Source organism: Pelophylax lessonae (assembly GCF_965119305.1).
Source record: "Pelophylax lessonae genome assembly, chromosome: 5".
NCBI classification, from domain to species: Eukaryota; Metazoa; Chordata; class Amphibia; order Anura; family Ranidae; genus Pelophylax; species Pelophylax lessonae.
In genome coordinates, this window is record NC_138772.1 from 558,250,028 (window position 1) to 558,264,684 (window position 14,657).

Genomic DNA, 14,657 nt, shown 5'->3' on the forward strand with positions numbered 1-14,657 from the left:
GCCCAATGAAGGAACTATGACATCACCTGACCCCTAGTGTCCAATGAAGCTCTGTCGTCACCTGACACCTGGTGTCCAATGAAGGATTTCTGCATCACCTGACCCCCAGTGCCCAAAGAAGGAGCTCTGATGTCACCTGACCTTTGGTGCGCAGTGATGGAGCTCTGAGATCACCTGACCCCCAGTGTCCAATGAAGGAGTTCAGACGTCACCTGACCTCCGGTGCCCAATGACGAAGCTCTGAGATCGCCTGACCCCCAGTGTCCAATGAAGGAGCTCTGATGTCATCTGACCTTTTGTACCCAATGAAGGTGCTCTGACATCAACTGACCTTCGATGTCCAATGAAGGGTCTCTGACGTCACCTGACCCCGGTGAAATTTGGAGATGATTGGACAGATATCATACAATCAGATTGATGTTTTTCGTCCCGTACATATTTCAGTTGCATGCTCCGCCGTCCTGTCACAGGGCAGCCCATCCCCCCTCCAATACATAACAGAATGATGAGTGTGAGCTCTGCGGTCCAATGTCAGATCGGCCAATGAAGCTGACTCCGCCTCTGAACATGGAGACTCCGCCCACAAATAAGAAAACATAGACAGAGGTGCTGTACAAATTGATAGCTGCTTCTGGAAATGCTTGTTGCCTGGCTGTCATGTCTGTGCTCCGGTTCCATGACTTATTGGGTGATTGAAGCATGCGGCCAGGGAAGTCCAGCCTGCCGATCACCACATATATGTCTCAGAGAAGCCGGGGGATGGGTATGACAGCCAGGCGTCAGGGATTTCGGAGGTGTTAATCTCTCAGTCATAACTGTTCCCTGTCTGGTTGCCATGGTGATCCATCCTCCTGGTTGCCATGGTGATCCATCCACCTGGTTGCCATGGTGATCCATCCTCCTGGTTGTCATGGTGATCCATCCTCCTGGTTGTCATGGAAAGCTGTCTGTCTGGTTGTCATAGTTATCCGATCCCCGTCTCGGTCTTTGTCTCCCCCTGGCAGTCACTTTGCAGCGCCAACCACAAGATGGCGGAACCGGAAGTCTCTCCCCGGCTGCTCTGTTGCCGGAAGTGAGGAACACGTGACCGGCCGAGATGTTCCCGGAGCTGCAGAGCGCGCTGAGCCCGGAGCGGGTGAGAGAAAACACCGGAGAGTGGGCGGGGCCTTTCTATTCGCCACAATACAGATGTCCCCACCCCCCCCCATTCCCTGCTGAGATCCCGGGACAGACCGCACACGGCGGAACAACCGGTGTCACCGGAGCAGGAAGTGAGAGGAATCCTCCAATGGGGACACCTGATCTGGGGAGGGGACTTCCGGCACTCTGGAGAGATTGTCTCTTATTTCCTGTTGTGTCACCTGGACAGGAAGTGGTGAGAAATCTCCCCAGCGGGGACACAGAAAGTCACCCAACCCCCTCCAATGTCCTTCATACCTCCCCCCGCCTGACATCTTTGTGTCTTCCAGAGACAATTCACGCTGATCAGTGATTGGAGGACGGACGGCGGCTTCCTGATCCATCACTTCCTGTCCGACTACCTGAAATGTAAGTGTTGTCACCGAATTTGAGTTCTCCGGGACCGCCGGAGCCACCGCACCGAACAGAGCGCCAGAGCAACTCCCCCCCCGCACTGCACGGCCTGCCAGGGTGACCCCTTCAGCACCGCATGGACCACCTAAGCGACCCCTCCCCCCCCACACCGCACAGACCGCCAGAGTGACCCCCCCCCCTGCAGCGCACTGCACGCACCGCCAGAGTGACCCCCCCTGCACCGCATGGACTGCCAGAGTGACCCCCCCCTGCACCGCCAGAGTGACCCCCCCCCTGCAGCGCACCGCCAGAGTGACCCCCCCCTGCACTGATCGGACCGCCAGAGTGACCCCCCCCCCCTGCACCGCACGGACCGACAGAGTGCCCCCCCTCGCACCGCACGGACCGCCAGAGTGACCCCCCCCTGCAGTGCACCGCACGCACCGCCAGAGTGACCCCCCCCCTGTACCGCAAGGACCGCCAGAGTGACACCCCCCCTGCACCGCCAGAGTGACCCCCCCCTGCACCTCACGGACTGCCAGAGTGACCCCCCTTGCAGCGCACGGACCGCCAGAGTGACCCCCCCCCTTCTGCACTGCACGGACCGCCAGAGTGACCCCCTCGCACCGCATGGACTGCCAGAGTGACACCCCCTACAGTGCACCGCACGCACCGCCAGAGTGACCCCCCCTGCACCGCACGGACTGCCAGAGTGACCCCCCTCGCACTGCACGGACCACCAGAGTGACCCCCCTTGCAGCGCACTGCACGGACCGCCAGAGTGACCCCCCCTGCACTGCACGGACCGCCAGAGTGACCCCCTCGCACCGCATGGACTGCCAGAGTGACACCCCCCCCCTGCACCGCCAGAGTGACCCCCCTCGCACCGCCAGAGTGACCCCCCTCGCACCGCCAGAGTGACCCCCCTCGCACCCCATGGACCGCCAGAGTGACCCCCCCCTGCACTGCCAGAGTGACCCCCCTCGCACCGCATGGACTGCCAGAGTGACCCCCCCCTGCACCGCACAGACCGCCAGAGTGACCCCCCCCCCCCTGCACTGCACGGACCGCCAGAGTGACCCCCCTCGCACCGCACTGCACGGACTGCCAGAGTGACCCCCCCTGCACTGCACGGACCGCCAGAGTGACCCCCCCCCCTCGCACTGCACGGACCGCCAGAGTGACCCCCCCCCTGCACCGCATGGACCGCCAGAGTGACACCCCCCCCCTGCACCGCCAGAGTGACCCCCCTCGCACCGCATGGACTGCCAGAGTGACACCCCCCCCTGCACCGCCAGAGTGACCCCCCTCGCACCGCACGGACCGCCAGAGTGACCCCCCCCTGCAGTGCACCACACGCACCGCCAGAGTGACCCCCCCCCTGTACCGCATGGACCGCCAGAGTGACACCCCCCCCTGCACCGCCAGAGTGACCCCCCTCGCACCGCACGCACCGCCAGAGTGACCCCCCCCTGCACCTCACGGACTGCCAGAGTGACCCCCCTTGCAGCGCACTGCACGGACCGCCAGAGTGACCCCCCCCTTCTGCACTGCACGGACCGCCAGAGTGACCTCCTCGCACCGCATGGACTGCCAGAGTGACACCCCCCCTGCACTGCCAGAGTGAACCCCCCCTCGCACCGCACGGACCGCCAGAGTGACCCCCCCTGCAGTGCACCGCATGCACCGCCAGAGTGACCCCCCCTGCACCGCACGGACCACCAGAGTGACCCCCCTTGCAGCGCACTGCACGGACCGCCAGAGTGACCCCCCCTGCACTGCACGGACCGCCAGAGTGACCCCCTCGCACCGCATGGGCTGCCAGAGTGACCCCCCTCGCACCGCACGGACCACCAGAGTGACCCCCCTTGCAGCGCACTGCACGGACCGCCAGAGTGACCCCCCCTGCACTGCACGGACCGCCAGAGTGACCCCCTCGCACCGCATGGGCTGCCAGAGTGACACCCCCCCCCCCTGCACCGCCAGAGTGACCCCCCTCGCACCGCCAGAGTGACCCCCCTCGCACCCCATGGACCGCCAGAGTGACACCCCCCCCTGCACTGCCAGAGTGACCCCCCTCGCACCGCATGGACTGCCAGAGTGACCCCCCCCTGCACCGCACAGACCGCCAGAGTGACCCCCCCCCTGCACTGCACGGACCGCCAGAGTGACCCCCCTCGCACCGCACTGCACGGACCGCCAGAGTGACCCCCCCTGCACTGCACGGACCGCCAGAGTGACCCCCCCCCTCGCACTGCACGGACCGCCAGAGTGACCCCCCCCCCTGCACCGCATGGACCGCCAGAGTGACACCCCCCCCTGCACCGCCAGAGTGACCCCCCTCGCACCGCATGGACTGCCAGAGTGACACCCCCCCCCTGCACCGCCAGAGTGACCCCCCTCGCACCGCACGGACCGCCAGAGTGACCCCCCCCTGCACTGCATGGACCGCCAGAGTGCCCCCCCTCGCACTGCACGGACCGCCAGAGTGACCCCCCTGCACTGCACGGACCGCCAGAGTGACCCCCCTCGCACCGCACGGACTGCCAGAGTGACACCCCCCCCCCCTGCACCGCCAGAGTGACCCCCCTCGCACCGCACGGACCGCCAGAGTGACCCCCCCTGCAGCGCACCGCACGGACCGCCAGAGTGACCCCCCCCTGCACTGCACGGACCGCCAGAGTGACCCCCCCTGCACTGCACGGACCGCCAGAGTGACCCCCCCTGCACTGCACGGACCGCCAGAGTGACCCCCCCTGCACTGCACGGACCGCCAGAGTGACCCCCCCTGCACTGCACGGACCGCCAGAGTGACCCCCCCTGCACTGCACGGACCGCCAGAGTGACCCCCCCTGCACTGCACGGACCGCCAGAGTGACCCCCCCTGCACTGTACGGACCGCCAGAGTGATCCCCCCTGCACTGCACGGACCGCCAGAGTGACCCCCCCCTGCACTGCACAGACCGCCAGAGTGACCCCCCCCCTGCACCGCATGGACCGCCAGAGTGACCCCCCCTGCAGTGCACCGCACGCACCGCCAGAGTGACCCCCCCCCCTGCACCGCATGGACCGCCAGAGTGACCCCCCTCGCACCGCCAGAGTGACCCCCCTCGCACCGCATGGACTGCCAGAGTGACCCCCCCCCTGCACCGCACGAACCGCCAGTGACCCCCCCTGCACCGCACGAACCGCCAGAGTGACCCCCCCCCTGCACCGCACGGACTGCCAGAGCGATCTCCCGCACCGCATTGAATGCTAGAATGACCCCCATTATCTTATCGCTTCCAGGAAGGATATTCAGTGATCTCTGTACAGCACTGTGGTATATGTCAGAGATATATAATAATAATAGTGTGTGACTGTGGGGGAGGGGACATTAGAGTGTAAGCTCCTCGGTATTGTGACCTGTGTCTCGGTGTCTCCCCAGCTCGGAGGAAGGTTTGTTTCGTGGGTCTGGCGCAGTCATTCAGTCATTATAATCTCATCGCACAGAAGTTGGTAAGTGATGCTCAGGCCCCGCCCCCCCAGAGCTGGAGGGGATATTTATGTACGTAAGATTGATGCTTATGGCGGTTCATACAGAACTCATCAATTATGTCTTTCTCTCCCCTCCCCCGATCCTTCTCTTTCCAGGGGGTGAACCTGGTCAGCGCCCGGGATGAGGGGCAGTTGGTCTTCCTGGAAGGGCTGAAATCTTACACCAGCCTCCTATTCTCCGAGACACCGGAGAGCGACTCCCATAATCCTCTGCGGTTCCTGAGGTCAGTGATGTCACTGCAACCAGAACTCCCGAGATTCAGAGCTTTTCTTTTACTAAACTCACCTGAGAGCGCCTTCAGGCATCACAGAGGTCTCCCCGGCATGTTCTCCTATGTCTCCCCAGCATGTTCTCCTATGTCTCCCCAGCATGTTCTCCTATGTCTCCCCGGCATGTTCTCCTATGTCTCCCCAGCATGTTCTCCTATGTCTCCCCGGCATGTTCTCCTATGTCTCCCCAGCATGTTCTCCTATGTCTCCCCAGCATGTTCTCCTATGTCCCCCCAGCATGTTCTCCTATGTCTCCCCGGCATGTTCTCCTATGTCTCCCCGGCATGTTCTCCTATGTCTCCCCAGCATGTTCTCCTATGTCTCCCCAGCATGTTCTCCTATGTCTCCCCAGCATGTTCTCCTATGTCTCCCCGGCATGTTCTCCTATGTCTCCCCAGCATGTTCTCCTATGTCTCCCCGGCATGTTCTCCTATGTCTCCCCAGCATGTTCTCCTATGTCTCCCCAGCATGTTCTCCTATGTCTCCCCGGCATGTTCTCCTATGTCTCCCCACCATGTTCTCCTATGTCTCCCCGGCATGTTCTCCTATGTCTCCCCAGCATGTTCTCCTATGTCTCCCCGGCATGTTCTCCTATGTCTCCCCGGCATGTTCTCCTATGTCTCCCCAGCATGTTCTCCTATGTCTCCCCGGCATGTTCTCCTATGTCTCCCCAGCATGTTCTCCTATGTCTCCCCGGCATGTTCTCCTATGTCTCCCCGGCATGTTCTCCTATGTCTCCCCGGCATGTTCTCCTATGTCTCCCCAGCATGTTCTCCTATGTCTCCCCAGCATGTTCTCCTATGTCTCCCCAGCATGTTCTCCTATGTCTCCCCAGCATGTTCTCCTATGTCTCCCCAGCATGTTCTCCTATGTCTCCCCAGCATGTTCTCCTATGTCTCCCCGGCATGTTCTCCTATGTCTCCCCACCATGTTCTCCTATGTCTCCCCAGCATGTTCTCCTATGTCTCCCCAGCATGTTCTCCTATGTCTCCCCGGCATGTTCTCCTATGTCTCCCCGGCATGTTCTCCTATGTCTCCCCACCATGTTCTCCTATGTCTCCCCAGCATGTTCTCCTATGTCTCCCCACCATGTTCTCCTATGTCTCCCCGGCATGTCCTCCTATGTCTCCCCACCATGTTCTCCTATGTCTCCCCACCATGTTCTCCTATGTCTCCCCAGCATGTTCTCCTATGTCTCCCCGGCATCTTCTCCTATGTCTTCCCGGCATGTTCTCCTATGTCTCCCCGGCATGTTCTCCTATGTCTCCCCGGCATGTTCTCCTATGTCTCCCCAGCATGTTCTCCTATGTCTCCCCAGCATGTTCTCCTATGTCTCCCTAGCGTGTTCTCTCATGTCTCCCAGCATGTTCTCCTATGTCTCCCCGGCATGTTCTCCTATGTCTCCCCGGCATGTTCTCCTATGTCTCCCCGGCATGTTCTCCTATGTCTCCCGGCATGTTCTCCTATGTCTCCCGGCATGTTCTCCTATGTCTCCCCAGCATGTTCTCCTATGTCTCCCCGGCATGTTCTCCTATGTCTCCCCGGCATGTTCTCCTATGTCTCCCCGGCATGTTCTCCTATGTCTCCCCGGCATGTTCTCCTATGTCTCCCCAGCATGTTCTCCTATGTCTCCCCAGCATGTTCTCCTATGTCTCCCCAGCATGTTCTCCTATGTCTCCCCGGCATGTTCTCCTATGTCTCCCCGGCATGTTCTCCTATGTCTCCCCAGCATGTTCTCCTATGTCTCCATGCACTTGCAGGCTGTTATCAGCAGATTTTGGCAGGGACGTTTTCTGGCTGTAAAAAATAAAAAACCTAAAACTAGTGGGTTGTGAGTGGCGATTTTCAGTTGTAGAAATGCTCTAACATCAATAAATGCTGATAACTGTCATTTTTTGATTCCATTGCTTTTTTTAAGCCTGGGATGTGTCTGGAGTTGTCGTTGATGGAACATAGCCTGGGATCACACTGGGTGCATGCTGAACACTGCATTCCTGTGCACATCACATGTGATGTCTGTGCGATGCGATTTCAGCCATATATTTTGTATGCCTCAAACTGCATCAACCGCTGAAATCCTGAGTCAGACACCATTGTAAATGACTGGTTATCAGTGACCATCATCTCTGTGATTACTCTGTCCAGCAGTTGGGATCTTCCATCTGTTTTTTTCCTGAAACATATCTCTTATTGTTGCCTGGGATAGTGGAGGAATTTTCAAATCACATTGATATTCATTTTGTTTTTTCTGTGCTGCATGATACAATTCAATATGATGAACTCTTAGATGGGCCCAAAGATTTGAGGTATTTTTGTTTTTTGCAGTTACCGATCCCATGCTTATATTTAGGGATGCACCGAAATGAAAATTTTGGGCCGAAACCGAAAATGCAGGATGCCCTTGGCCGAAAACCGAAACCGAAAATGACTTTTTCCCCCAAATAATTTTAAAATAGATAGAAGAGGGGCATACACCAAAAACAGGCAGCGACGTACACCTGTCGCTGCCACCCTGTCATAGTATATGTAATGTGATGGGTTGGCAAGAGGTTAATTTAATTACCAATGGTATTAGTATTATGAAGCATGAGGGGGTTAATATATTGCCACTGCTGGTCACTCATCTATTAGTGACCGACCAATGGCAGTTAATTAACCCCTTTGTGCTGCATTAGTGCAACCAGTATCAGTGTTAATTAACACTGGTTGCACTAATGCAGCACAAAAGGGTTAATAACTGCCACTTATCGGTCAATAATGTATCAGTGACCAGCAGTGGCAATATATTAACCCCCTCATGCTGCATAATACTAATACCATTGGTAAGCTGCCTCAGAGTCCCCCCCCACTGCCTCAGCGTCCCACTCGGCAGTACACCCTCCCCATCCCAACGATTCAATCTCCTTACTGTAGTGTCACTCTGCTGAGTGCTCCTCCGGTGCCCTTGATTCAAAAGACGCGCCTCTGGCCGGCCGCCCGCCTCCCGGTGATGTCACTACTACTACGATCTGTGCATGAATGAACTAACACACCAGGCGGGAGGGCGGGCGAGCGGCCGCTAATAGCTATAACTATGTGAGCGATTCACTTCCCCGTCAGAGGAGATACCCGCATGACAGAGAAGTGAAGGCTCACATAGCTATAGCTCCCCCCGCCCGGTGTCAGGTCAGTTCATTCATGCTCATCGTCCCCCGCTGACAGGGAAGTGAAGGCTCACATAGTTACAGCTACCGTATTAGCGGCCGCTCGCCCGCCCTCCCGCCCGGTGTGTCACTTCATTCATGAACAGATCATAGAAGTAGGGACATCATTGAGAGGCGGGCGGCCGGCCAGAGGCGGGACTTTTTAAACCAGCGCTGCGCCCTCCTCCTTCCTCACGGCGGCCATTAATTTCTGCATTTTTAACCCATTATCGGCCAAAATGCGATAGGCCCATTTTCGGCCGATTAATTTCGGTGCATCCCTACTTATATTGTTTGTACATGTGTTGCACACGGCTGCTTTTCCTGGAGAAGGTTGAGATGAGAAATAGTCCCAGACCACACTTTTACTTTTTCTCTCCTCATCCATCTCCATTGCAATCTGAAAGCGACAATATAAGGTTAAAAAATCTGCTGGCTAGCTGACTGTCACCCTGTTTTGGCTGCTGGCTTGGTGTCACCCTGTTGTGGGTGGCTGGCTTGCTGGCACCCTGTTGTGGGGTGGGTGGCTATCTTGTTGTAACCCTGTTGTGGGGTGGGGTCGGTGGCTGCTGGCAGTGCACCCTGTTGTGGGGTGGGTGGCTGCTGGCAGTGCACCCTGTTGTGGGGTGGGTGGCTGGCTGGCTGGCACCCTGCTGTGGCTGCTGGCTTGCTGGCACCCTGTTGTGGGTGGCTGGCTGGCACCCTGTTGTGGGTGGCTGGCTGGCTGTCACCCTGTTGTGGGTGGCTGGCTTGCTGGAACCCTTTTGTGGGATGGGTGGCTGGCACCCATGCTCTGCTGTGGCTGGCTGGCACCCTGTTGTGGGTGGCTGGCTTGGTGTCACTCTGTTGTAGGGTGGCTGTCTGCTGGCACCCTGTTGTGGATCGGTGGCTTGCACCCTGCTGTGGCTGGCTGGCACCCTGTTGTGGGTGGCTGGCTTGGTGTCACTCTGTTGTAGGGTGGCTGTCTGCTGGCACCCTGTTGTGGATCGGTGGCTTGCACCCTGCTGTGGCTGGCTGGCACCCTGTTGTGGGTGGCTGGCTTGGTGTCACTCTGTTGTAGGGTGGCTGTCTGCTGGCACCCTGTTGTGGATCGGTGGCTGGCACCCTGCTGTGGCTGGCTGTCTGCTGGCACCCTGTGGAGGGTGGCTGGCTGGCACAGGGGCTGTGGTTGGCTGAGGCCAGGGCCTGTGGGTGGCTGGCGGCTGCTGTGGGTACCTGGGTGGATGGCTTGCTTGCTGCTGGTCCGTGGACGCTTTCCGAGGTGAGGGAGGTGGCCTAAGAAGGCAGAACGTGTGTAATAGGCTCAGCACACAGAATTGCGTCGAGCAACACCCGTAATGATGTCACTTGAGCGCCGCGCACAATATCGGTAATATCAGCAAGTTCCGAGGCCGATATCGATATATCGAGGAAAGTGCAAATAGCGGCCCTCCGATAATCGGCTTTGCCGATAATCGGTCGTTCCCTAATTAGTGCCTATCTGCAGCCTATCGGAGTACCTGAGTGCCTGTCTGCAGCCGATGCCTAATATAATGTACGTTGGGGTGTTTGCTTTCCAAAATGGGGTCATTTTGTGGGCGTTTCCATTGTCCTGGTGCTCCAAGGCCTTCAAAGGTGTGATAGGTTGTCAGGAAATTAAATGTGTAATTTATGCTTATAGAACGCCTGGAGGTGCTCCTTGGATGTTGGGCCTCTGTATGTGACTATGCTGTGTAAAAGTCTCACACATGTGGTATCGCCATACTCAGGAGGAGCAGCAGAATGTATTTTGGGGTGTAATTGCAAGTATGCCTGTGCCGCATGTGAGAGAAATAACTTGTTATTATGACAATTTCTTCATTTTCCCAACAATTGTGGGAAAAAAATTACAACTTTAAACAACCCACAATGCCTTTTACTAAATACTTTGGACCGTCCACTTTCCAAAAAGGGGTCATTTGGGGGTATTTGTACTTTCCTGACATTTCAGGACCTCAAGAAATGAGATCGTCAGTACATCAGGTCTGATCCATTTTTAATGATTAGCACCATAGCTTGTGGACTCTATAACCTTCACACAGTTATTATACTCCAGAGAGTGTAAAGTTGGAGCAAAGCGGAACTCAAAGTCGCACTCTAAATCGCACAACTTAAGAGTCGCACTTGTGGAAACGCAGCCACAAGGCTAGAGTGTGACTTTGGAGTGCAACTTTGTTCCAACTTTACACTCTCTGGATCAAAGTCACATCAAAAGTTGCATCAAAGTAGTGCAGGCACCTTTTCAAAGTCGCATAGATGGGAACGGGTGTCATCGATTAGTCGCATTAGTGGAAACGGAGCTTAAGGCCCTTATTACACTTGTGCGACCTAAAAGTCGCACAATTTTTCTGCGATTTTTGACTGAACTTGAAGCAATGCCTATGTCTTTGGACCTCAAAACACATTAAAGTCAAGCCAATGTAGTGCAGGGACCACGGACTGTGCAGGGATTTAAGCAATTGGGCAGTACTTCCCTCTCCACTGACCATGGAAATTCTCTTCCAGGACCGGCACAGACCTGAGGCCTCTCTATGACTTTATCTATGGAGCGTTGGCTCCCTCTGCAGGTGAAGAGTGGGAAAGCCCCGCGCTGATCGTGGATGATGTCAGCTTGTTGATCAGTTTGGGCGTCACTCCGCTGCAAATCCTGGACTTCATCCATTACTGCAGAGCCGGCGTCTGCCGCGAGCTCCAGGTGCGTCCATCATGTGTTTCCTCACTGGAAGTTGGACATAAAGTACATTTATTATTTTCTGTCATGTTTTTATTAGCAGACGATACACTCTGACTAGTCAGGCTGTGTTGCTTCAAATGATACTAACTTGTTTCAGGCACTGGGGGCTGGAGAATAATTTGAAGCTCCTTTTCAATCTAAAACTCAGAGAGTGATTCTTCTCTTTTCAGGGGGACGTGGTGTGTCTGGTGCACAGAGACGAGGAGGATGAGGATGGGGAGGTCCTGCTGAGGGCGCTGTGTCACCAGAGTGGACTCATCCTACAGGCTGAGGGCCTGAGCACCGGATTCTGCAAAGACGTCCACGGACAGGTGAGAGCCGATTCCATCATCCATCCAACATGACAGAGCTGGAGGGGGGGGGGGGAACCCAAACCCACCTGCTGGTTGCCTAAATCTCTTGGAGACCAGCAGTGAACTTGGGAACTCAGCACAGGGATGGTGGGAACCCCTCATAATGGGCACAGCGGGTGTACAGACCCGGGAACTCAGCACAGGGATGGTGGGAACCCCTCATAATGGGCACAGCAGGTGTACAGACCCGGGAACTCAGCACAGGGATGGTGGGAACTCCTCATAATGGGCACAGTGGGTGTACAGACCCAGGAACTCAGCACAGGGATGGTGGGAACTCCTCATAATAGGCACAGCGGGGGTACAGACCCAGGAACTCAGCACAGGGATGGTGGGAACTCCTCATAATGGGCACAGTGGGTGTACAGACCCAGGAACTCAGCACAGGGATGGTGGGAAACCCTCATAATGGGCACAGCGGGGGTACAGACCCAGGAACTCAGCACAGGGATGGTGGGAACTCCTCATAATGGGCACAGTGGGTGTACAGACCCAGGAACTCAGCACAGGGATGGTGGGAAACCCTCATAATGGGCACAGCAGGTGTACAGACCTAGGAACTCAGCACAGGGATGGTGGGAACCCCTCATAATGGGCACAGCAGGTATACAGACCCAGGAACTCAGCACAGGGATGGAGGGAACCCCTCATAATGGGCACAGCAGGTGTACAGACCCGGGAACTCAGCACAGGGATGGTGGAAACCCCTCATAATGGGCACAGTGGGTGTACAGACCCGGGAACTCAGCACAGGGATGGTGGAACCCCTGATAATGGGTACAGCGGGTGTACAGACCCGGGAACTCAGCACAGGGATGGTGGAACCCCTGATAATGGGTACAGCAGGTGTACAGACCCCGGAACTCAGCACAGGGATGGTGGGAACCCCTCATAATGGGCACAGCGGGTGTACAGACCCAGGAAACTCAGCACAGGGATGGTGGAACCCCTCATAATGGGTACAGCGGGTGTACAGATCCAGGAACCTGGTGTCATCTGGTCTGTGATGGAAACCCAAAAATTTGAGCTGAAGAGAGGACGATGGAAAATCTCCCTATAGGGGACACTTCTCTTGGAGGGTCTCAGTAAGGTGTGTGCTCAGCTCCTGACTCCCTCTCTTGTCTCACAGCTGACAATCACTCACCAGCAGCGTCAGGACCGCTCCACCATCTACCAGTACAAGATTCAAGACAAGAACGTCAGTTTCTTCGCCCCCGGCCTGTCTGCGGCCGTCCTGTGAACAGCGACTCTTCCCGACTACTCCAGGGGGAACTGTGTATAATGCTGGGAGGGGCTCTTATTGGAGAAGTGATATCTCTGTTCTTGGGAGCTGAAGGTGCCGTGTCACCCCGAGTCTCACTGAGCTCCATACCGCCTCCTGGTGTCCTTTGATGGATACGTTGCTGCATCCTTATTCTGAGGATTGGCCAGAATAGATGAAGTTTAATCTGCTTATATTTAGCCTTTCCTGGTTCCCCAACACACGATTGAAATAATTAAATTAAACCTTCATTAAACACCCTGTTTTTTACCTTGTGATGTCATCACTGGGTCTCTGTGCTTCTCTATGCCATGTGGGCAGATCATGGCTGGTGGGAGGGGCTGTACCTAGCTTCCTGAAAACATCCCAGCATCCTGCCTCAGTCTTCCTCTCAAAAGGCCTTGAGAGAAGTTATGCAAATATTAAAATAACCCAATGGGTGGGTGTCAGTCTGGAGGAGTGGGCGTTCCTAGGCAGGCGGGGCCACTCTGCCATACATTGCAATGGGTGGAGGAGCTGCTGTCAGTCAAACACTCTGACCTGCCCTGTAGGTCACTGGGAACCTGAGAGGGCAGATAGGAGTGTTCGATTGATGGCGGCTCCTGCATGGAAGACTCGTCCTGCCTTCCAATAGGTGGTGGGAGGAAAATTCTCCACCACTTTGTCTGATGTAATGGTTGTTGGTGAGGCATCATGGGAAACCCATTGTTAGAATCCTTCCATTATTTTCTTTGCTGTTACGGGATAGTGGCGAGATTCGGCCTGAGGGCGGAGCTGGGGTGTATACATTGCAGGATATTGGTGAGATTCGGCTGAGGGCGGAGCTGGGGTGTATACATTGCAGGATATTAGTGAGATTCGGCTGAGGGCGGAGCTGGGGTGTATACATTGCAGGATATTGGTGAGATTCGGCTGAGGGCGGAGCTGGGGTGTATACATTGCAGGATATTAGTGAGATTCGGCTGAGGGCGGAGCTGGGGTGTATACATTGCAGGATATTGGCAAGATTCGGCCTGAGGGCGGAGCTGGGGTGTATACATTGCAGGATATTAGTGAGATTCGGCTGAGGGCGGAGCTGGGGTGTATACATTGCAGAATATTGGTGAGATTCGGCTGAGGGCGGAGCTGGGGTGTATACATTGCAGGATATTGGTGAGATTCGGCTGAGGGCGGAGCTGGGGTGTATACATTGCAGGATATTGGTGAGATTTGGGTGATGGGCGGAGCTGGGGTGTATACATTGCAGGATATTGGTGAGATTCGGCTGAGGGCGGAGCTGGGGTGTATACATTGCAGGATATTAGTGAGATTCGGCTGAGGGCGGAGCTGGGGTGTATACATTGCAGAATATTGGTGAGATTCGGCTGAGGGCGGAGCTGGGGTGTATACATTGCAGGATATTGGTGAGATTCGGCTGAGGGCGGAGCTGGGGTGTATACATTGCAGGATATTGGTGAGATTCGGCTGAGGGCGGAGCTGGGGTGTATACATTGCAGGATATTGGTGAGATTTGGGTGATGGGCGGAGCTGGGGTGTATACATTGCAGGATATTAGTGAGATTCGGCTGAGGGCGGAGCTGGGGTGTATACATTGCAGAATATTGGTGAGATTCGGCTGAGGGCGGAGCTGGGGTGTATACATTGCAGGATATTGGTGAGATTCGGCTGAGGGCGGAGCTGGGGTGTATACATTGCAGGATATTGGTGAGATTCGGCTGAGGGCGGAGCTGGGGTGTATACATTGCAGGATATTGGTGAGATTCGGCTGA

At 56.3% G+C, this 14,657-nt stretch overlaps 1 protein-coding gene across 1 annotated transcript; it reads left to right on the top strand.

Annotated features, from left to right (window-relative positions):
• Positions 1 to 996: 996 nt before the first annotated feature.
• Positions 997 to 12,867, top strand: ELP6 (elongator acetyltransferase complex subunit 6; the record flags this gene model as incomplete). Its single annotated transcript, XM_082259634.1, has 7 exons — positions 997 to 1,135; positions 1,470 to 1,548; positions 4,961 to 5,031; positions 5,167 to 5,294; positions 11,046 to 11,235; positions 11,445 to 11,585; positions 12,757 to 12,867. The coding sequence occupies exons 1-7, from the start codon at positions 1,097 to 1,099 to the stop codon at positions 12,865 to 12,867; spliced, it is 759 nt and encodes a 252-aa protein (XP_082115760.1). The 5' UTR covers positions 997 to 1,096.
• Positions 12,868 to 14,657: the final 1,790 nt, after the last annotated feature.